The 22,801-nt window shown below is 42.7% G+C and overlaps 2 protein-coding genes and 2 long non-coding RNA genes across 4 annotated transcripts; 2 read left to right on the top strand and 2 right to left on the bottom strand.

Annotated features, from left to right (window-relative positions):
- Nucleotides 1-103: 103 nt before the first annotated feature.
- LOC117942406 lies at nt 104-2,450 on the bottom strand. Its single transcript, XR_004656118.1, has 2 exons — nt 2,240-2,450; nt 104-584 (listed from the first exon to the last, which is right to left on the bottom strand). It is a non-coding gene; the product is annotated as an uncharacterized LOC117942406 (long non-coding RNA).
- Nucleotides 1,220-15,795, top strand: kpna4 (karyopherin alpha 4 (importin alpha 3)). The gene is made up of 17 exons (XM_034867833.1): nt 1,220-1,489; nt 3,332-3,376; nt 3,575-3,664; nt 5,711-5,740; nt 5,852-5,904; nt 6,463-6,558; nt 6,825-6,910; nt 8,441-8,527; nt 8,628-8,797; nt 10,063-10,107; nt 10,272-10,403; nt 10,537-10,665; nt 11,341-11,445; nt 11,559-11,630; nt 12,263-12,425; nt 13,146-13,240; nt 13,559-15,795. Exons 1-17 carry the CDS (start codon nt 1,421-1,423, stop codon nt 13,652-13,654), a joined length of 1,563 nt encoding a protein of 520 aa, XP_034723724.1. The 5' UTR covers nt 1,220-1,420; the 3' UTR covers nt 13,655-15,795.
- A 530-nt stretch (nt 15,796-16,325) lies between these two features.
- trim59 (tripartite motif containing 59) lies at nt 16,326-20,237 on the top strand. Its single transcript, XM_034867834.1, has 5 exons — nt 16,326-16,516; nt 18,004-18,306; nt 18,443-18,664; nt 18,838-19,047; nt 19,181-20,237. Exons 2-5 carry the CDS (start codon nt 18,052-18,054, stop codon nt 19,799-19,801), a joined length of 1,308 nt encoding a protein of 435 aa, XP_034723725.1. The 5' UTR covers nt 16,326-16,516; nt 18,004-18,051; the 3' UTR covers nt 19,802-20,237.
- Nucleotides 20,238-20,697: 460 nt separating this feature from the next.
- Nucleotides 20,698-21,832, bottom strand: LOC117942405. The gene is made up of 2 exons (XR_004656117.1): nt 21,784-21,832; nt 20,698-20,810 (listed from the first exon to the last, which is right to left on the bottom strand). It is a non-coding gene; the product is annotated as an uncharacterized LOC117942405 (long non-coding RNA).
- Between the last annotated feature and the right edge of the window lie 969 nt (nt 21,833-22,801).

Below are 22,801 nucleotides of genomic sequence, written 5' to 3'. Positions count from 1 at the left end.
TGTACTGTATATATATATATATATATATATATATATATATATATATATATATATATATATATATATATATATACACATACTCACTTTAGTTTGGAAGGTTCCAAAAGTATACATGTTGTTACATCAAACTAATTAAAGCCATGGCAGAAGTGTCAAGTCATGTCATGTCATGATTTGAACATGTGTTTCATGTTATGCTGGCACTCTTTGAGTGTAGTATTTGTCTTTTTGTTTGCAATGAAATAAAGATGTTAAAATATCTGGAATCAAGGGAGGTGGTTCTAAGTGTGAGGTAAAATAAATAGTAGAAAGGTACTTAGATCCTTTGGTTTAAAGATTGCAATACAATGATGTAGGCTAAACATAAATACAGATAATAAAAATTTGGGATTTTGACATAGAATACAAGACAGGTCCTTTAAGGATAAGTTTACAGTCTGACTTAAAATAATACTCACATGCTCATATGTACATTGAAAGAGTTATCGGTCACTGTAATTGTTCCTCCTGGCCACACTGAGTGCAAAGAGATCCTTTTGTGATTCCAATGTAGGAGATGGGGGACCCAATCTACAGTATGTGTTCTGTGCAAAAATTCATTTCAAAGTTCAGAAAAATTGAACACGAGGCTTCAGCAATCTGACTTAGATCAAATGGGTATCTTCAAAAGGTAGTGCGTTTTTAGCACAATGATCCATCTTTGTGTTACAAGGAAACTGTCATGAGAAACGACAAAAAGAGGGAATTTAGCAATAACTATGGTATAAAAAGAAAGGCTACCTCATCACCTAGATAACAGTTGATCAATTTACCAAAAATCTTTGACACTTTTGTCAATGTGGGGCAATTAGTCTGTTATGCCTGGTATGTAATCCAGCCTTGTTTATAGGCTAAACTATAAACAACTATTGATAGTTGATTTACAGTAAAACATTGCATCTATTTTAAAGAAGACAATATATTTTATATGTAAAATCTTGATTTGCTAAGTGTTTATGCAAAAACAAAAAAAGAGTAAATTTAGATGTAGTGGCATAAAATGGATGTAAAATACTGTACTCAACATTGCATTTACAGTTAATGTGCTTCTTTCTACTAGTGTATGAAATATTTAAATGTGTACACTGGACGTTACTTGTCATTGATTACAATGATCAAACATGAGTTTGTATGGTGTTATGTGGCGCGCCCTGCAGATAGATGTTAACAGTGAAACCAATGAGAGCGAAGGGGATTTCCCCACCCTTCCTCTACGCCAGAGAGAGGCTGCCTCCACCACCGGCAATCCCAGTATGCACCGCGGACAGAGAAGCAAAAAATAGTCCGTTAACGAAAGGCTGAGAAAAGGGAACCAGAAAAGGGTAGCTCACCAGCTCAATCCAAGAGTTAGACTGTGTTTAACGTAACCAGAACTGCTAACATGGCTGACAACGAGAAACTGGACAACCAGCGGTTGAAGAATTTCAAGAATAAGGGCCGTGATTTGGAGGTAAAGTTATGCAGATTGGTGTCGAGGATCTCCTCTCCGCCGCTATGTTCACGGCTTCCTTGTGACGTCGTTTCTAATTTCCACCATCGGGGAACTTTTTACCCGAAGCCTCGGCCAGGGCCTTTACCGATCACCAGTAATAGATCGCTGGCCTTGGCTGGGCGGTTGCCCTTCTGGTTTCACTGGTTTCGTTACGCTATGAGACAGCGTTGGTTATAAAACATGTCGGAAGCGATCGTTAGAGTTCATCGCCTCCGCTGGTTGTGCTCTGCTAGCTCAGTGCTAGCCAGGCCCACGGGGGACATGCTAGCTAGTTTAACTGAAGCACATCGTCCACCGGTTTAAGTCGACGTGTTAGCTAGCGAAAACGATTACTATAGCTGTATCTCAAAGTAAATACAACTAAGTTTCAGGTTGTTTTGGGGAAATATTTGCTCGTTTGTCAAACTAACACAACGACAGATTAACGTTATAGTGATACTGCAGTTAGCTAACCTGCGTGCTAGCTAGCTAGCTGGCTTGCATTTATGCTAGCGTTAAGCTTGGTGGTGCTGGTGGCTGCAGTTCCACCCATCCCCCGTCTTTATCACCAAAAACAATGGCGGAAACCAGTTAGCCTCTTAGCTGGCCAGTTACCTGGTTATTTTCAATTGCGGCGTAGTGTTAAAATGTTATTCGGTGGTTTAAAAAATGTTACACGTGCTTAGAAAACCAGGTTAACACGACCAGCTTGTTAACACGATCACATACCTGGTAACGTTAACGTTAGATCAAAGCTGCATGTTGGATCCACAAGTTACCAGCGGATACAGAGTCAGCTCAGCATGTCTATGCTTTCATATTATTAGTGTATTGTTGTTGTTTTCAGGCGTGCTCCCTTGACATGTATATGAGCAGGATATACTCATCCATCTAGTTTGACAAGTCGCATCTGTTACGCTAAGCCCCCAGACGAGTCACGTCCACAACCATGGACGTACTAACCTGTTAATAACTAATCTCCACCATGGTGGAGTACTGTCAGTAATAACCACAAGGACCAACATCTGCTTATTACAAAAGCTATATAATACACCTTCTACACAGTTGAATACTCAGTTTGTTGGTTAACAATACACCAAGCTCAAACTAATGCGGCCTAATACAGCCTTCCTGCAATAAAGCCAACGAATATAATGTTACATTCTTTATTGAAAATGTTTTTGAGAGGTGTTGATTTAACTTAATGATCTTTGTAGTTTTTGTTGCTGGTAAATTGTATTGCTTTATGATCCACAATACATCTACAGTTGAAGAGCAGCACAACCTACTCTCCAATAAAGTCCACAAATCAGAATCCGCACCTCAGTTCAACAAACAGATTGAATATTAAAACCTGTGAGAATGACTTACCACAGTAGTTTTTGTTAGATGTGGCTAATAAATTTGCAACTGGTTGTATTTCATTGCTGCTTTATGTGTTTTATTTGTAAGAACATCAATACAAATGCTACATGGCAAAGAACATGGGAGTTAGCTGTCTTGTTAAGGCAGATCAAATGGTCTCGCAGTAACTTGAGATGGGTCATTTTAGGCCAGACCCGTGTTAAATGTGTTTGGGTGCTGTCATGTACTCTGTGGGCTTTTGACATAATGTTTGAGGTATGACCAGTATCAGTCATACGTCAAACATTAAGTCAGAAGCCCACGCTGTATGACACATCAGCTCTTGGTCACATAACGTGGATCCTGATCTTACGCGTTGCCCAGATTTGATTTCGTAGCTAGTGTCTCTCTTGGGCAATGGCAGGTTGGAATTAAAGTTTCTTGTTGAATAATGTTGATTTGCTATCTCGCCCACAGTCTATGAGAAGACAAAGGACTGAGGTAGTGGTGGAACTCAGAAAGGTAAATATACATTCGGGTTAGATTGTGCTACCTACTCCATGTAAGACTTTTACAACTACATTCAATTCTGACCTTTTCATCTACAGTGCGTCTTTTAAAAGAATGTACTGGAAGATGCAGAGTTTTCCTTGTTATTATCATTTATTTTTTGCTGGATTGTGCATATTGGAAGTGATGATTCTGTTTCCTCCACCACAGAACAAAAGAGATGAGCACCTTCTGAAGCGGAGGAATGTGCCTCACGAGGACATCTGTGAGGACTCTGATGTTGACGGAGATTTCAGATCGGTACGGTCTTACCATCCTCTGATTAAAAATGTGTCGGCTGCTACCAGAAAATCAAGTTCACATTTTTAGGTTTTGTGTTTTAAAAGGCAGAAAATAGTTTTGCTTCTGTAAGTTACAGCTGATTACCATCAGAATGCCAGCTTAGCATACATGTTTGTCCTAGGGGTTTTGCACATTAGATTAAGCTCACTGGTTAAACACTCCAGAGGTTTAGGACATGCCAGCATTTTGTCCCTGTGATGCTGCCTCCATGGCTCCTCGCTCCATGTTGCTGGGTGGGGCAATAGTCTGAACAAACATGCAGTCTTGTCTTTCTCTGTGATGGTTGGTGTCTCATTTTCTCAAAGTAGGAGACCAATACATGTAGAACTTCCTTGGTAGAATAGGTAAAATACAACTATTGAAACTATCCCTCATCAGGGTTGTGTTCCTTTTCAATATTGTCTGTGCTTTTGGGGCCCAATACATCCCTTAATGTTTGAGACACATTCCTGTTATGCAGCATTTTTGTGTTGGCATGATGAAATCCCTGCTTATGTAATCTCTGCAATGAACATCTATGTGGATTTTTTCAGATGAAAGGCCAAAGGCATAAAGTTGAGACCAGAGAAAATACCTAACATTTTAATCACCTTTTGGTAGTAATAGTTCTGGTTGTGGCAATAGTTGTGATGCATACATAAAATGCAATGCACATGGTAGCATCTACATTTTCTAATTGCCAACTTTGAGGCACTTTATTCTCAGTTAAGTACCGATCTTCCCATAACTGATGAGCCAAAACATTAGGCCATGTGTACGTTATAATTTAAGCTTAAAGCTCAACGGTAAATGTCTCAAAAATCATCTCTTGATGCATGCAGTCATCAGACCTACACCTTTTAGATTCCCACCATCACTAAAGGGGCTCTAGGTTTGGTGGTATTGCTGGATAAAAAGGCCACTCAGCAGTCTCAACAATTCAATCACAGTAACTACAGAGTGCTACCGAGAGGGCTGACTTGAAATGGCCCGCTTAGCAATATATCAGCAATGACATGCTGCCCTGACTCACTGCAAGACATTACATAGGCTTTTGTGCATGCTGGTCTAGGCTCGACTAGGCTAGTATAAATACCAAACGGCCGATGACCTTTGTGACTGTTTTCAGTCCGTCTAAAATAACACATTGATTGTGCCTTGAAGACATTTGCTTCTTTTTTTTTTGTCAGCTACCTATTTGTGGTTCATTCTTTCACAATAAAAAAAGTGTGCCTGTTGATAAATCAGATGGTTCCTAAATTGTCACTTTCCCTCAGCTTTTATTTTTCTGCTTCTGTCTGAGTTGTCACCACTGGTTTAATATTCATTTGCATTTGGTTCCAGATGTCTCATGCGTATTGTGTATGCACGCTTTTGTTTGACTGTTTTTCTTTTCGGCTTTGAATTTTGTCGCAAATCTACTGCCCCCCTTTATTTGAGGGTGCACGGGCAATCACTGCTACTGCTGTCTATCAGAGGCATCGGCCAACTTTAGATTACTGGGCCTGCAGTCATGGTCAAAGCTTGATTAAAAGTTAAGAAAGACGCTTTGCGCTTCTACAGCCTACATTGGGCCGTTCACTCCCTTTCAGAGGGCGTCAGGTGAGCTTGCCAGTTAGCACATTATCACATTGAATGCTGGCCTTCACTTCCGAGCCGGCTCACTGTTGCGCCAAAACATCACATTTGGTTGAAGTGAGAATGCAAGTTGCTGCATTGTTCTGGTGGCATTTCCTCACTGTTCTCATTGGCGCTTTGGTGGCCTTCCTTCCTGCTTTGTCAACGTCACAAACAAAGCCGTTTTTAGAAAAGACTTACAGGCTGCTCACCCTCATTTGGTACTGCCAGGCTATGCACTCTTTAGGGAATTCAGATGGCTTTTTCTGGCCTAACCACCAGTTTAAAATGTACTGGTTCCCGATCAACTCTTGACATTACATACTGTATGTGTTACAAATGTCTCTCAAAGCACAATTCAAGACTATTGACTCTCAAATGTTTCTTTTTTTTTTTTTTTTTTTTTAGCAAAACACCTCTCTTGAAGCAATAGTACAAGTAAGTAGGAAGATTGATTTATTTTATTCTTTGTCATTTAGCTCCTCTTATGGGCAGTGTGTGTATAATGCATCAGAACTTAACTTGTGTCCTTCCCTGTGTTGCGTTAAGAATGCCACCAGTGATAATCAGGGCGTCCAGCTGAGTGCTGTGCAGGCTGCCAGGTAGGAACACACACACCACTCAAACCGAGTTTTTACCGAATAAAATATTGTACTTTATATTATAGAACTAGTAGCTTTAATACACTCCAGATTCACGTCTGGTTATTGTGAGGCATACTTTCTGCTCCCGTACACCAATACTTAGAGGTTTTCTGATTTAAAATGGATGGCCTCTTTGGTGTTGAAATTTCGGGGGCTGAATGTTTTCCCAGCCCAGTTAGACAGCCGTGATTAACAGTAAGTCGGCCCCTTCTGATTAATGGACATCGGAAATGGCACTGCTGCAGAATGAGTCGGCTGAATTCATAAAACATGTTATTTTTGTTTGTCTTTTTATTCTTTTCCTCTATTTAAAGCAGTTTTACCATGCCCACGTTACCTGTTGATTTTGGGTGAAGTCTCCTGTCATACAGTCACAGGGATTGTGATTGACGTCAAACTTCTCAGCTGTTTCTCTCTGTGTCTCATTGGTTCTTTTTGTTAGTACGTGTCAGTAAAGCTATGCAAGTATGAGTGTGTGTGAGTAATGGTCTTTTGTATCCTCTTTTGTTTTTGTAGGAAGTTGTTGTCCAGTGACCGTAACCCTCCCATAGATGACCTGATTAAGTCTGGGATCCTTCCTATACTGGTCCACTGCCTGGACAGAGATGACAAGTAAGCTGCCTGAAATTCTGTTTGTCTTCATGTAACAGTGCATTGCAATCATATTGAGTTCATGTACACTTCAAAGTTATGCAAATGAGCAAGCAGACTTTAGCCCACCCTACATCTTTAGCAGTTATGTAAACGTGTTCTAGTTTTCACCTTCCACGAATGGCAGAAACATAAATGACTCATCAGCATGCTCCTACTGTTTGACGCCCCTGTCCAGTTACACTCACTTTAACCACGACCTTCATCCATTTCTTACCTCTTGACAGCCCATCCCTCCAGTTTGAGGCAGCCTGGGCTCTTACCAACATAGCATCTGGTACATCCGAGCAGACCCAAGCTGTGGTCCAGTCCAGTAAGTGCCATTTAATTTAGCCACGCCACTTTCTCTAACTATCTTTCCCTTGATTTTATCTAAATTATTATTATGTCTTATCTGTGGCATGTTTTATGGAAGATTTTGAATGCTCCACTAACTGCTGCTTTTATTGTAGTGGGTGCATAGTGCAGTACTGTGCTGGAATAACCTGTGGTATTTTGTTACTTAGTAAACGATATGTTCACATTTATGTCACCTTGTCAGTTGATGACATTTTCAACTAGGTGAAAAAAAACTCGGTGCATACAAGAGGGACAAACAGAAATGTGTCTGTTGCTAGTGGTGTTAGTGGTCAGTACATTTTTTAGATTGGTACAACAATATACTGTATTAAAAAATGATGCAATATTATGGGTGATGGGTTAACAAATTACTAAAATCAACTAATGTGTATGTGGCATTGCATTTTGTTTCAAAAGAGGTTAATTAACAATTTAACGGGGCATTTTCAAATAGCGGAAGTTCTTAGTTCTTTTCGGGAACATGTGTTCTATTCATTTCAAGTGGCTAATTTTTTTTTCTTTTTTTATGAACCTGCTTTTTTCTCCATCTTGATTTTTACCAAATGGCAGCACTTGCAACAAGCTGGAACATAAAATAATGAAATCAATGAACTTCAGAATTATTCATCTTGAAAATGCATAACCCCATAATCTATTGTTATTATTTATGCAGTCTAAACAGCAGAGTCTAAGGATCTCTGGCTTTGAATGAAACCTTTCATCTGTATCTTCAGCTTTCTCGGCTTGCATCTTTTTTTTTTTTTTTTTTAAAGATCTGATTTTAGGAATACAAATGTATTTTTTTTTTTTTTTAAGTTTCTTTTTCGGGCATTAACTGTCCTAACCATTTTTAGGCTTTTTATTGACAGGACAGCTGGAGAAGTGAGAGGGAATTACATTCAGCAAAGGGCTGCACGTTGGAGTCAAACCTGGGCTTACTGTGTGGAGGAGTAAACCTCTTCTATATGGGCGCCCGCTCTACCATATGAGTTATCCGGGCACCCAAGAATATGAATTGGTTCAGACGTTGTTTGAAGTCTGTAACACTGCGGCTGCATTGAGAACACTCAGGACCATTTATGGAAGTGTCCTGAATCTGATCTGAAGTAATCAGATCTGGGCTAGAATTGAGTGTTCACACTACTTATGAAGAAGTCTGACCTGGTCACTTGACTCCAAAGAAACCCGCATTTGGGCCACTTTTGCCTGCAGTCTAACATAGCCTTAGATTGTTTTTTTCACCTCTTTATGCTATCTTTATCTTACGGTTGTGGGCTCAGTAGTATTTTAAGTAGAAACGTGGCCATGTCTAGATCTGTCCAAGTGGTCGTTTCAATGTGTGCTCAGAAGGTTACAGTGGTGTTCATGTTTTAGCATTTTATCGCTTCCTTGAGCTGTCTATAAATTCTGCAAAGAACATGGTGTTGTACCTTAAATTAAAGCAACACATCAGATCATGCAATTCTCTATTTATGATTGTCACCTTTCATTTTTCTTTGTGTAGATGCGGTGCCACTGTTCCTGAGGCTGCTTCACTCTCCTCACCAGAATGTGTGCGAACAGGCGGTGTGGGCCCTGGGCAACATCATAGGTGAGTCGTGTTGGTGTGGACAGCAGCGTGCCAAGGAAACAAATCTAGTCAGTCCCGAGAGGACATGCGCTCCATCTCTGTGTCTGTCTGTGTTATGCAGGTGATGGCCCTCAATGCAGAGACTATGTGATCAGCTTGGGTGTGGTCAAGCCCCTGCTCTCTTTCATCAGTCCCTCCATCCCCATTACCTTCCTCCGCAATGTCACATGGGTGATGGTCAATCTGTGCCGCCACAAGGACCCTCCACCACCCATGGAGACGATCCAGGAGGTGTGTATGCGTGTTAAGAAGCTGTGTGTGTGTGTGTGTGTGTGTGTGCAGATTCCGCCATCGCGCCTGTTACAGAAGATATCAACAACGTATTCATTTTAAAATCCTCAACCTGGCCTGTCTTAGCTCAACTCAAACCAGCTGATGGTGTCGCTGCGACTTAGCTGTTCATGTTGCTGAGGCTGGTTTTGTGACTTTACCTGTCAGCTATAAGCTATATAAATAAAATGATCAATAATCCATTTTATTTCTAACTTACAAACAGCTGTACAAAATGGCAGAGGTTTAGATGGAGCGGTAATGTAGGGCTGGGCAATAGGAAGAAAATCAAATGTCACAATATATTTTACCAAATGCCTCGATACTGCAACAATATTTGTAGTGTTGACTAATGGTGCTTTCACAAAATATATAATCAATGAGATTTTTGATAATCATCAGTAATGTAGATATAATGACTATGTGGGAGAAGGCAAATAATAGAACAGGCTGTAAAGTTCAGAAAATGACATCACTTAACTGTAATGCATCCTTTAAAACCAGGAAAGACCATACTTGTGCCTTATTACAATATCCAAAATCTAAGACGAAATCGAGTCTCAAATCAGGATATCGACATAATATTGATATGTTGTCCAGCTCTACGGTAACGTCATATGGTGGAGAGAGAGTGACTGAAGAGAGGGAGCTGTTGGAACAACCCCGTAAATGAGAGAAATAAAATTTGTTTTCACAAATTTATCTCTAGAGATGTAACTATAGCAAGCATCTCACTATCACTTATCATCCACTTTCATATTTTAACAAAACAAAATGTATATATTGAGCTTCAAACAAGTCTAAAAGTCGGACGTGAGGTTGGAAGTGCATCGTGCAAACAGTGGTTGCTATGGAGACGAAACACCGTCTCGATCTTGTCGGCGTTGGCGTTGAGTTTCTGTGCGCTGATTGGTTGTAGGTCTGTCCAATTGAGTGCGAAGGCATTTTCGGTAGAAACACGCCCCATGATCACAGCCCAGGGGAGCAGGTTCAGACTGAGTACGACCACGTCAGCGCTCTACTACCTGAGATGGTCAAATGAAGGCAAATTTAGTGTGTTGCTGTTATGTGCTGAAATGAACTAAGGTGTAGCAGGCCGTGCAGAGCACGTGCACATGAAGCCATTTCAGCTATTGATAGATCACACATGAACCCTGTTGTTTTGTTGTCATGTTCTCCAACTAATGATCCCACTTGCCTTTTCTTCTGTTTCACTCTTTTCTCAGATCCTGCCAGCTCTCTGCGTGCTGATCCACCACACTGATGTCAGTGTGAGTAGACTGTCGTCTCCCCCCCCCGTAGTTTTTTTTTTTAAGCAGGCCATGGTGCCCTGGCAACACTTAACTATTAGCAGAGCTCCATTCTCACACAATCTTAAGTGTTAAGAAGTTGAGAATGTATTCATTGTTTTCTGTTCCTTCTTTGCTGCGTCCAGATCTTGGTAGACACCGTGTGGGCTCTGTCCTATCTGACGGACGCTGGCAACGAGCAGATCCAAATGGTGATCGACTCTGGCATCGTCCCTCATCTGGTACCTCTGCTCAGTCACCAGGAGGTCAAAGTTCAGGTATGAAGAGACACCAGGCATGACACGGCTTATGTTTGGGATTAGATCAATAAAACTTCAGACATGGACACTGGACATGAGATGGATTTTATATTTAGGATTGAACAATTTTACACTTCCTCTCCACATCCAGACTGCTGCCCTGAGGGCTGTTGGGAACATAGTGACTGGCACAGATGAACAGACCCAGGTGGTACTCAACTGCGACGCCCTCAGCCACTTCCCTGCCCTCCTCACACACCCGAAGGAGAAAATCAACAAGGTAATGCATCCCGCGGCTTTGGCCTCCTCCTACACACTGTCTACCCCAACATGTTGTCTGGAAGTGATGAAATCAGAGACTTTGGTGCTAGCGTGAATGCTGTGTGAAAGGTTTAGATGGGACAGATAGCTACTGGTAGGAATTCGCATCACGGAGAATCGAAAGAAGACAACGAAGAGGACCTCCAGTAGAAGTTAGTGAGACAGATCCGGGGGTGGGGGTGGGGGGGTGGGGTGTGGAGTTGTCTGTGTGCGTGTAAATGAATGTGTGATACCATGGGTTGGTGGTCGGAGGGTGCTGAAGACCACGTGTCTCTGCTGATATCGGAGTGCATCTGAGTCCAGTCACTAAAAAACGAGGCCCACTGTGTGACCTGGACGATGATTAGAGCCTCAAAAAGCCACCCTCGCCCCACCCACAGCACCCTGTCTCGACCAGAGGTCAAACGTTCAGCGTGGACCTCTGGATTCTGATCCAGGAAAATGGAGAGTCTGTCATATCTCATTTTCATTCAAAGTTTTTAGCAGGCAGGACCTTCTGCTCTAGTTGAAGGTGTGACACAGTAAAATCTTTTGGTTTCTTTGGTTGCCTTAAACCTGCACCCATCATCTCCATGTCTCGACACCCTATAGTATGAAACTGTCACCAACTGTATTTGTGCTTTTGGTCCTGTAGGAGGCAGTGTGGTTCCTGTCCAACATCACAGCAGGCAACCAGCAACAGGTGCAGGCTGTCATTGACGCCAAGCTGGTTCCCATGATCATTCACTTGCTCGATAAGGTGTGTATCCATCACTTTATAAAAACTGTGTGAAGTGGATGGTGTATGATCATTTTGGGGGAGCTTTTAAGGAATATGAGTTGCTCACTTTTGAATGCATAATTTTTTTTCAGGGTGACTTTGGCACTCAGAAGGAAGCCGCCTGGGCCATCAGCAACCTGACAATAAGTGGGAGGAAAGATCAGGTAAGAATCTTCTCATCAAATCAATTTAACAATGTTAATTAGGATATATCCCACCCCGCCACACACACATCCCAAAACTCCCTAAAAAGAAAAGAATAGATTTGACTCATTTTATTTGTTTAAATTAGTCTGCTGAACTTCTTAATTTGGATAACAGAAATTTGAAAAATATACTTTTTATTATTAAAACCTTTATCATACTGGCCTGGAAATCCAGACCCAAATCCTTAAGATCAAGGGTCTGGCATCGAGTAATAACCACTTGAGGGGTGGCACCAAGCGTGCATTTGAAAATCTCACTGCACACAATGGGATAAAACTACGACCAATCACAACAGCACACAGGGTGATGTATCCAGAGCCCCATACACTTAACTACCAGCGGAGCTAACTGGAAAATTAAACTGTCATCGTTTGAGCTCGCCTCTAACCCCGCCTGTATCGGATACACTGATGTGATTGGTGCAGCTTGGCTACAAGGGCATAGTTAATGAGCAGCATTAGTCAATGCCAGAGTAACCTGTTGAGCGGATTCAAATTGTGCTCTCGCAACATCTCTGGATTTCCGGGGTGTTATCAGACAGCAAAAACTGTACATTTGATGATCCTCTTCGTCTCTCTGCTACCTACAGGTGGCCCACCTGATTGAGAAGCAGGTGATCCCTCCATTCTGCAACCTGCTGATAGTGAAGGACGCCCAGGTGGTACAGGTTGTTCTTGATGGCCTCAACAATATCCTCAAGATGGCAGATGATGAGGCTGAAACGATTGCTAACCTTATTGAGGAATGTGGAGGTAAGTCCCATTGAGGTTTTACCATGTTTGTGTTTATTGAACATTATGGGCCCCATCTTCAACCCGGCGTGGCGCAAAGCCAGAAGCAAGTTTCTTCGCTATTTCAAGATCGACGCAGTTGTTAATTTCCCGTCCAGCGCCCACGTTGTTTCAAAAGCAGATGCGCCCATCTTTGCGCCCACGGGCGTGCTGGTCTTACAGGGAGGTGTGTTCAGGTGAATTCTTGGCGTTTTGTTATCTTGAGGCGGCAGAAAGTGATGGCGCAATAAGACTAACAAAAAACTTGGTCTAAAGTCAATGGCGCATTAGTAAAATGTGCCTAGGCTTGAGCACAGCGCACACACTCCGCTTGTTAAACACACACACAGGGAAGCATAGCAACACACGTAAAAAAGATTACATATAACAATATGACGGTGCAAATCCGCCATCATAATAGCAATGAGCCTGGCTTTTACATGGAATGGGAGATGACACTTTGATTGGTTTTATTGCACGTTACACCCAAAACACACCTATGATTAATGAAGACATTAAGGACAACCCTTTTGAACCATGTCCACGGACCTTTTTTTACTGCCGTCAAACTAGCAAAAGTGCATATGGACACGCCCTAAACACACCTGCGCCGTGCGTGTAGATCGTTTAAAATGGGGCCCTTAGTGTTCATTTGTGATTGAAAACTGTATAATCTATTTATTTATTTATTTTATTCCTCAGGTTTGGAAAAAGTGGAGCAACTGCAGAATCACGAAAATGAAGATATCTACAAATTGGCATACGAAATTATTGATCAGTACTTCTCATCTGATGATGTAAGTTAAAAGCAATGGTTTCCATTACAAAGTAGTTTTTGTGACTTCTGTTGAAAGGTTCTCGCCAGTGGTGGTTGTCAATAGTATTGCTAGTACTTTTTCAGTACTACCACATTGAAGTTGATGGAGCGCTAGTACTTTTTCAGTACTACCACATTGAAATTGACGGACGAATGCGTTGAAGATGTTGAATGAAGATCAAATCATAACTCAACAAATTAAAGCTTAGTGTTTTTGACTAGCCTATTTCAAAGTGTTGTCATCTGTTTCAATGACACCCCCCCCCCCCCCCCCCTTTTGCTTTGTCTTTGCATATAGATTGATGAGGACACCAGCCTGGTCCCAGAGGCCATCCAAGGTGGAACTTACGGCTTTAACTCAGCCAACGTGCCAGCCGAGGGATTCCAGTTCTAGACGGCATCTGGGGTATTCTGGAGTTTTGTTCACGATGCAGCACTCTGTTCAACATAAAAAAAATTAGGAGAGAAAGAGCGAGAGAGAGCGAGAGTGTGAGAAATTTGATCCATTGTGCTTGGCTCGTGGGATCCATGGCTGCATCTTATCTGAGAGAAAAATGTGTGGATTTCATTTGGCATTCCAGGGGAACCAGCCCAAATGAAGTTTGAGATGGCGAGTGGGTGCGAGTGAGAATGAGTGGCTACATGTTGCAAAAAAAGCAAAACATCTACATCGAATGCGTTGAGAGACATGCCGACATAACTTCTGTGTTATTGGAGCGGTCGCCTTCGGAAAAAACTACTTCAAACGACAACAAAAAAAGATGTCTGCCCGGGGAGAACCAAGGACATCCACAAATAAGAAATCAAGAGATGTTGAAATAATACTACACAAACAAAATGCAGATATGAAAACGACTTTAATTATGAACTGAGATGAACCACGAACCATCACAATTCTGCGGTCCTCCGACCAGAGAGGGCGCCACCCTCGATGTGCCCCTCCCCCAATCGGCCACGCTATCAGACATGTGTGTGAATGGACCCATTGTGTACAAATGTCTGGACTCAAGTGCTGAGGAGCCAGGTTCATCTCCTCCAACGAGACGCCCCGACAGGGCACCACCCTCTCCCCCTGGTGGGCGGGGCCAGGAGTCCGGCTGCGCGTGTCGCATGTGCGAGAGAATGGACGGATGAGTTGTGTGCTTGGCTGCGTGCGTGACTGGGAGTATGCAAGACTGGGTGAGAACGCATGCAGAGACGGGAAAAAAAATACAAATACAACATCTGAAGAGAAACAAAATTGCAACAATGAGGTTAGCAAAGGTTTCAGGAAAAGAAATTCTGCCTTTGAAAGAGGCTGATTCGCAAATCCCTGAAAGGAAGAACTTTGGATATGAAAAAAACAAACATCGTCATCACAAGGATTATTTTTTTTTTTTAATTATTAATTTAGTATTAATTGACACTGGACAATGCTATTCGCAGGTGTAGAGCAGCAGTGCGTTGCATCACGATGCATTTGGTGGCTTTTGGGCTTTTCTTTTTGCCTCCAGTGTGTTCCTTTTTATATTTTTTATTTTTAGTTTCAGCTTTTAGTTTCATTGCTTCTGTAAAGGTGATTGATGACGATCGTATTCCACCCTCACACCCGAACCCTAACCTACGCACCAGACATGGGCTTGATGCTGTGAAATTCTGACACCATCGCTATAATCCCCCAAATGACCTGTTCCCCTTGTGACACTTCATTATTTCTCCTTAAATTTTCAGCAAAATCACTGCTTCGCAGTAATGTTGCCATAGCTTTGACTTATCACCAAGGGAGAAGAGAACAATGGCCATTTCACGTAGGATTGTGAATCATAACCTTTGCATGTACTAAACTATGGCACAGTTAATTTTTTAGGGTATTTTAGTTTCCTTAGGCTGTGTATACAGTGTAATTTTCATTTTAAGTAAAACTGTGCTTAAATGTTACATGTTTCCCCATTCCCTTACCCCTCACTAGTGTCCAATTTGCTAAATAATCTTTGGTTTTGCACATGTCCTGCAAAGTGAGGCCTGAAGTCTTTCTGAAGGCGTGTTAGTTGGTTTGGACTTGCCAACAACCTCTAAAATATGCATCACTCAACCACAATCTTTGTTGTCTTTCTAGAGGAATCCAATTATGCTTTTTAGTGATACTTGAGAAAAGAATGACTTAATTTCAGGAGCGGCAGTAATGAATCTGCTAATGTATCTCAGCTAGACTAAAAGGTGATTTAGCCTCCCTTTTCTCAAGTCCAAAGGGTGTCCCACATGTCAGGCTGGAGTTGTCCTTAGTGGGTTCTCCCTAATAATAATAATAAATAAACCCATGAACAAGTTTGCTGTACCTTTTTAGTACCTTACAGAGTCCTTAGCCCCATACTCCTCATACCTGCTAGTTGTTCAAGCTTACCCTCTTCCATTTTTTTGTGTTAACTTCAAACACTGTAGTAAATGATTACACATTGTGCTCATAAACCTTCTGTTATAGGGGTATTTTTTGCAGCATTCCTTGTTAGCAAACATGTGGTTTCAAATCTAAAAGTATGACATGGAAGGTAAAAAAAAGGCGTTTGCCCAAAAACCTGTTGGGGAGATAGGCTACATGATAGGTTGTCTTCGAGAAAATAAATAGTGAAACCCTAAATGAGAGACTGTGTGTGTGTGTGGGGGGGTATGTTGTGAAGAAGTGGTGTGATTTAATCAGTTTGCGTTCATTTAATTGCATTTCCTCATTTGTTAAATGCTGCAGAACAGTCAAATGCGCTCGTTTCTCTCAACAGAGCTTAAATTCAAATCGGGGAAAAGCGCATCCTGATTGGCCAGGGAGACCGTTTATCCGCATGCGTTCTACAGAAAATAGCAAATGATGCCTTCGGAACTATCGGAAATGCGATATGAAGCAGAAATGGCTGATTTATTTCAAGATCGAAATAAGACAACTTTTCATTGGTGGAGCTACATTAATTATACATTTCCTTTTTATAAAGAAAAGTTAAACAGCTGGAGTATGAAATGAAAATTAAAAAAAAAAAATTCTTTTGTTTTCTACAAAAGCACTTGGATATATAACTTAAACTCGTTATAAACCCATCCCCGAGAGCGGTCGAACTCGACACACGAGTTATTAACCCCTAGGTTCTTTTTTGCGCCGGATTTGTCCTTATAAAAGTATTTCCAATTACCGCTGCTCTGAGCGGTAGAATTTTACAGAGCGCACTTGAAGGCAGCAGGAGAAAGAACAGGAAATGAGAGCTCTGTTTGGACAGACATTTGCTCCGAGCAGACGGTGAGTCTCTAAATGAAGATTTCTTGCTCGAAACGTCTTTTTTTAATTGTGTGCGTTGTGTCACCTTTACTAAAACGTATAGATAAATCGTTGACAAGTCCCTGCTAACGACGTTAACGTTACTAGTATCTGGGAGTGCAAAGTTAGATAAAATAAAAGTATAAAAAAGACAATGTATCGTGTGTACACTATAGCTCCATTTACTAGTCGGTTGAGCTGTTTCCCAAATGATGCTCCACGAGCCAACTGAGTTTATTTGCTTCTTCGCATGTGAAAGTAAACAACGGGGCGGTTAGCTGTCTTATTAAAAATATATATGTGATGTGACACTGACGTAACAGTTAACTCTTCCAATTTGACCTGTCTAACGTAGCGAAATCATTTCTCAATTCACAGAAAGGTAGAAAAGACAAATTACGTCGATATGGCTTAAATTAAGTGAGTTATCATAAATTGATGATATTGATCAGGCAGCAGCAGGACACCTGTTACCTGTTTGAACATGGGCGCCAAATCGGCTGCAGTTTGACCTCATAAGTGGATCAGGTTTTTGGTGTCAGTTGCTCAGCTGAACAGCCTGTCCTGACTACAGAGAATGGTACGTGTGTGTTGGGACTGGGTGGGTGCTGGCAGAAGGCCTCCTATTGTCACTGTGGTGTAACTAGACACACACACACACATACACACACCCCACTCTCCCTCCCTCTAATAGGGCTGAGCTGGTTATTTGGCTGTTCTCATGTTTTTTTTTCCAGTACACAATGGTTAGACTTATACTGTTAACACCTTCTATTAATAGTTTAAGGAGCTGATGGGATTTTATGAGTCCTATTTCATGTGACAAATAAAATTGGTTAGTACAATAAGTCCTTTCTTAGTAATCAATCACTCAGAAGCCACTATTAGGCGCACCTGTGCAATCTAATGCAATCCAATTCAACTGTTCTGCCTTAAAGTCTTATAATACCCATATTGATCAGTTTTTTTTTTTTTACACATAGATATGTTGATTAGATTAGGTTTAAGCATTGGGGTCTTAGTAAGTGTTGTAAATAGGGAGGACAGAATATTAGAAACACCCCTCAAAATAATTTAGTGTAGTAGCCTACAACACCACCTTTTCCCTCAGCAACAGACACATATTCAATTAACAGAAGGGAACATTATAAGCTTTGTAGAGGTAGAATCATGACAGCTGTTACAACAGGTGGTACGGGTACTTATAATGTGACCACTGAGTGTATAACTCAGGTGCACACTGATAGTCACAGACTGGAGGACTAAAGGTGGGCTTTACACAGGAAAGTCCCTATTCTTTCCTCTTCAAATCTGGCTAATATCTGGCTGACAGTCCAAAAGCCAAAGAAATTCACTTTACTGACATTTAAAGCCCTCATCACTGGGTTAAATACACTGTACAGTTTTAGCAAGTTAATGTGTTTAGCTGAACAGCATGTCGATTTTCATCCATCCTGCCGTCCTGTCAGATCTTCTCCCTGAACCGTGAGTCCTGAGCCCGGCCTCTAGTCTCCACCATGGACAATGTGGAGGAGGACCTGACGTGCTCTGTGTGCTACTCGCTGTTCTCTGATCCGCGAGTCCTGCCGTGCTCACACACCTTCTGTAAGACCTGCCTGGACAACCTGCTTCAGGCGTCTACCAACTATTCCATCTGGCGTCCGCTCCGCCTGCCGCTAAAATGCCCCAACTGCCGCAGCGTGGTGGAGCTGCCCCCGATGGGCGTAGACGCTCTGCCCACCAACGTGTGCCTGCGGGCCATCATCGAGAAAGTAGGAGAGAAAATGACTTGTGTTCGACTGCAACAGATACCCTTTGGCTACCTGTCAATATGAAATCCTCACGTTGGTTACTGCTGTGTGTGTGCTCACCCGTCTTGCATGTCTGTTTGCTCATTCGCTGTCTCAGTACCAGAGCGACAGCGCGCCGCGACCCCCTTCCTGTCAGGAGCACCACAGGCAGCCTCTCAACATGTACTGCATCCAGGATCGGCAGCTGATCTGTGGGCTGTGTCTGACTGTCGGGCGGCACCAGGGCCATCCCATAGATGACCTGCAGGCGGCATTCATCAGAGAAAAACCGACCCCGTCGCTACTGCTGGCCCGACTCTCCGAGCAGAGATGGGCACAGGTGGGGATTCCTGTCAATATGGCCAGTGCTTCAACTGGGGCAAAGATACTCTAAAAACAAAACCTGTATGGGGTGTTCATTCAAATCTGTTTAACGAAATACATTAATATCAATGCATGTTCCAGAAAAAAAAGAACCCTTCCTGTTGTTGACTGTCCCTCTCTTTCTGTTAGGTGTGTGAGCTGGGGGAGCAGCTGGAACAGGAGAAAGCCCGCTGTGAGGGTCTGGTGAGGCAGGACCGACAGGAGGTCAATCAGTTTTTTCAGACGCTGGAGGTGGTGCTGGCCAGGAAGAGACACGCCTACCTGGAAGCCCTGGACAAAGCTGGGGCAGAGGTGTCCCGGGCCTACGACCCACTCATTCACAAAGTGAAGGAGCTGCAGGTGTGTTTTTTACATCCAGTCATAGCAGACAGCATCATCGTCACATATTAAGTGACTACAACCAGACTCCAAACTTAGCGGGAACAGGCAAATGTTAAATAAAATGCACTGATAACGGTCATGCTTCCCGCAGGAAGAGCAGTTGGACCTGGTGTCCTTGGGTTCATCAGTAGAGGAGGAGGACTCACCGCTGGTCTTCCTGGAGCAGGTGCATTTATTCCGAGAGAGGGTGGAGGAGTTTGTTAAAACCCCTCTGCCCTCAGTGATAAACCTCTCCGTCACCCCGCGGGCCGCAGAGCACCTTCAGCAGCACTGGCCCGCTGTGACCATCGGGAGCCTGGAGGAAGCGCCCGTCCCTAAGGTGTGCTGCTGCGCCAGATGCGGCTGTGTGGAGACCGGGGTGGAGGCCGGAGAGGGAGCCGATGCGGGAAGGGGCCAGTCCGGCAGCTGGGTGCACAAGTTGTGGCCTGCTTCTTCCGTGGTGCTGGCGGGGGGGCTGCTGCTGCTGCTGGTGGCTGCGCTGTGGGTCAACCCGGTCGGGGGGGCGTCGCTCGGTTTCTCTCTGCTCTCCCAGTTGAGTCAGTTAGTCCACGGCCTGAGCAGCGACCTGGTCACGTCTCTCTGGGACACGGTGCGCGCAGAACACGCGGTGATGGAGGCCACGGTAGAAAGATGGAGCTCCCACCTCTCCTCAGTGGGGGAGAAGGCCTTCCAGCAGCTGGCCGCCTTATTCAAAACTCTGACGTTACACTGAAACGCACCAAACCGGAGCCCTCCGGTTTCAGTTAGAAGCTGAGAAGGCCTCGCTCCCTCACTCCCGTAGTCACGGAACACCTTCACCCGGTTAGTTTAAACACCGCCATTGCTACTGCCCTGGCAAAAGAGATCTGCCAATGACTACATTCAAGGCACGTTTAGGGCAAATTGATTGCACAGAAATGATCAATGTAAAATTCGATATAACAATAGTGAAATGCTAAAAGTATAGTGTAGAAATAACGAGAGCTTTTTAAATGCATTGACCCTTTAGGTGATAATGTTAACCTGTGGGGGGACTTTTCCCTTTGGCCTTACTTCAAACATTCCCAGTCGTCCTGGGGAAAGCATAACCCGCAGAATACATGAAAGATTTAAGCTCTTTAAAACATTCTTTGGCACAGTTTATGCAGCCGTTCATCTTTTTATGAATTAAATAGTGTTACCGGGGAATTTGTTTTCCTGGGTAGCTGTGCTTCTTCCAGAAAAGCTAGTTGTTAACATAGTTAAATGGTTTCTTTAGTCAAGTTATGAACAACATGGATCAAAGGTTTGTGGCTGTGTGTCAGCTTGTATAAAAGTGTCATGATGTAATGTACGATTGGAAGTCTGCAGGGTGTATGTTTTGAAAACGGACCGGATGCTCTTGCCGTTCCCCTTCCTGCCAGCGCATGTTGCTCGGTTAAAACTAGACCTGGCCCGTACAGTGGTTTTTAGCTGCATTTTTCTGGAACGCGCTTTGTCACATGTATCGTCTAAAGTGGCTGAGATTCTTGTCATGATAAACATTTCAAAGTCACCTTTCCCATCATGCATGGCGCCGGACACAGTAGCTTTCGCGTTACGTCAGAGAGCCCAGGACAGCTGCACACGGATCTCCTTACACACGACACACAGTGACTGGAGCTGCATGTGAACTCTAGAGCCTGGTGAGTGGAACCAGACACACGGTGGAGCTGAGATCGTGTTGCAGTGATGCACAGCTCCGAGCGGCTCCTTTGCTGTGTCTTTAAAAGGTCCCATGACATAGTCCTCTTTGGATGCTTTTATATAGACCTTAGTGGTCCCTTAATACTGGGTCTGAAGTCTCTTTTACATAGACCTTAGTGGTCCCTTAATACTGGGTCTGAAGTCTCTTTTACATAGACCTTAGAGGTCCCTTAATACTGGGTCTGAAGTCTCTTTTACATAGACCTTAGTGGTCCCTTAATACTGGATCTGAAGTCTCTTTTACATAGACCTTAGTGGTCCCGTAATACTGGGTCTGAAGTCTCTTTTACATAGACCTTAGTGGTCCCGTAATACTGGATCTAAAGTCTCTTTTATATAGACCTTAGTAGTCCCGTAATACTGGATCTAAAGTCTCTTTTATATAGACCTTAGTAGTCCCGTAATACTGGATCTAAAGTCTCTTTTATATAGACCTTAGTAGTCCCGTAATACTGGATCTAAAGTCTCTTTTATATAGACCTTAGTAGTCCCGTAATACTGCATCTGAAGTCACTTTTATATAAATCCTAGTGGTCCCTTAATACTGGACCTGTAGCCTCAGTCTCGAAATTCAGCTTTGGTGCAGGATTACAGCCAGTAGAGCCAGGCCAACAATGAGCTTTCCTTTGTATGTGCCATTTCAGAGTCTGTAGCTCTTGAGGGAGAAGAGGGGGGCGCAAGGTGGAGGCTGGGGGTGTGGTCTTGACCAACTGCCACTTTTGTTTGATTGAAATCCATAACGTCTATTTCTCATGGGCGGGAAAAGCAGAGGAAGGGGAGGTAACCTTTCCCCCTTATGACCTCATAAGAAGCAAAATTCCGTATCGGCCAATCTGAGCTTACATTTTTTTCAAAGGCAGAGCAGGATACCCAGGGGAAGGATCACACCTACCACCATGTCTAGCCACTGGACAGATCATAGGCAGGCTGGGGGAGCTCATTAATGTTAAAAAAAAACAACCTCAAAGTGAAATTGTCATGCCATGGGACCTTTAACCATCACGCCTTTACCACGCCACACCAAATAGCCTTATTGTTGGTCTTTTTACACTGATACATTGTATATTTTAAGAATGAATATAGCCTTTGGAAAAGCTTTACCTGTTCTGTTGACGTCAACAGGACAGATCCTTACTGAAACATCGGCTTGAATATCTGTCAGATGTTATTATGCCAAGCTGCATTCCTAAATATTATGTACACAGGTATTATGCAAACTAGACTGATACGCTAAAGCAAGCATCACATACTGAAAACAAAATGACATTTCAGCAATTTCTAACAGACACCTATTGTGGTGGTTGTATTTTCTAAACTGATTTACAGTTTGTGTATTTTAAAGTGATAATAAATGAGTTTGAAGTCTTCTAGTTTTGTTTTCATAATTTTAAGAAAGCAGCGTGTACCAGTTTGAGATATAAGTTACAAGTCAATTAGAGTTGCAGTCTGACTCAAAGTGGAGCCGTGAGCTCAATTAGATGATACTCGCTACAGTTGTCTTCGTTGTGTGAAATATACGGAGCAAGTTTGATTTAAAGAAACCTCTTGGCAACATTCAGAATTTAGCCTTTTGGAGCTGGTTTCACTGGGTTTATTAAGTGTACGTGCGTAATTTAGGAATCTACAGTCAGACAAGTCACAAAATATGCACAAATGTGTAAATAACTTTTTAAATCTGTCAGTGCTGCTGTAATGAGTTCTTTAATCGGCCGGTTCTCGTTCGTCCCGTTGGGTTTGTTGCAACCTGCCATCACTTCGATACATGGCGTTTGGATGCTAGCCCGCTAAGTATGCTTAGCCTGAAGTTTCTTTAATCATTTTTATTTTCCCGTCACAAAAGGGGAATAACTAAATCCAACAAAACATCTGCCAAGTTGTTATTTTAAACATTGGTATCTGTGCCTCCATATCCCCATTATCAATCATTTGGGACCTGACCAAAAGTGTTGAGACACCTTTAATGTACAAAATATATTCACCAAGTCATAAGGTTATGTTCATGCACATG

This window comes from Etheostoma cragini, chromosome 3, assembly GCF_013103735.1.
Source record: "Etheostoma cragini isolate CJK2018 chromosome 3, CSU_Ecrag_1.0, whole genome shotgun sequence".
Taxonomy (NCBI): domain Eukaryota; kingdom Metazoa; phylum Chordata; class Actinopteri; order Perciformes; family Percidae; genus Etheostoma; species Etheostoma cragini.
Note: the sequence above shows the minus strand (reverse complement) of the source record. Positions and strands in the feature narration are given on the sequence as shown.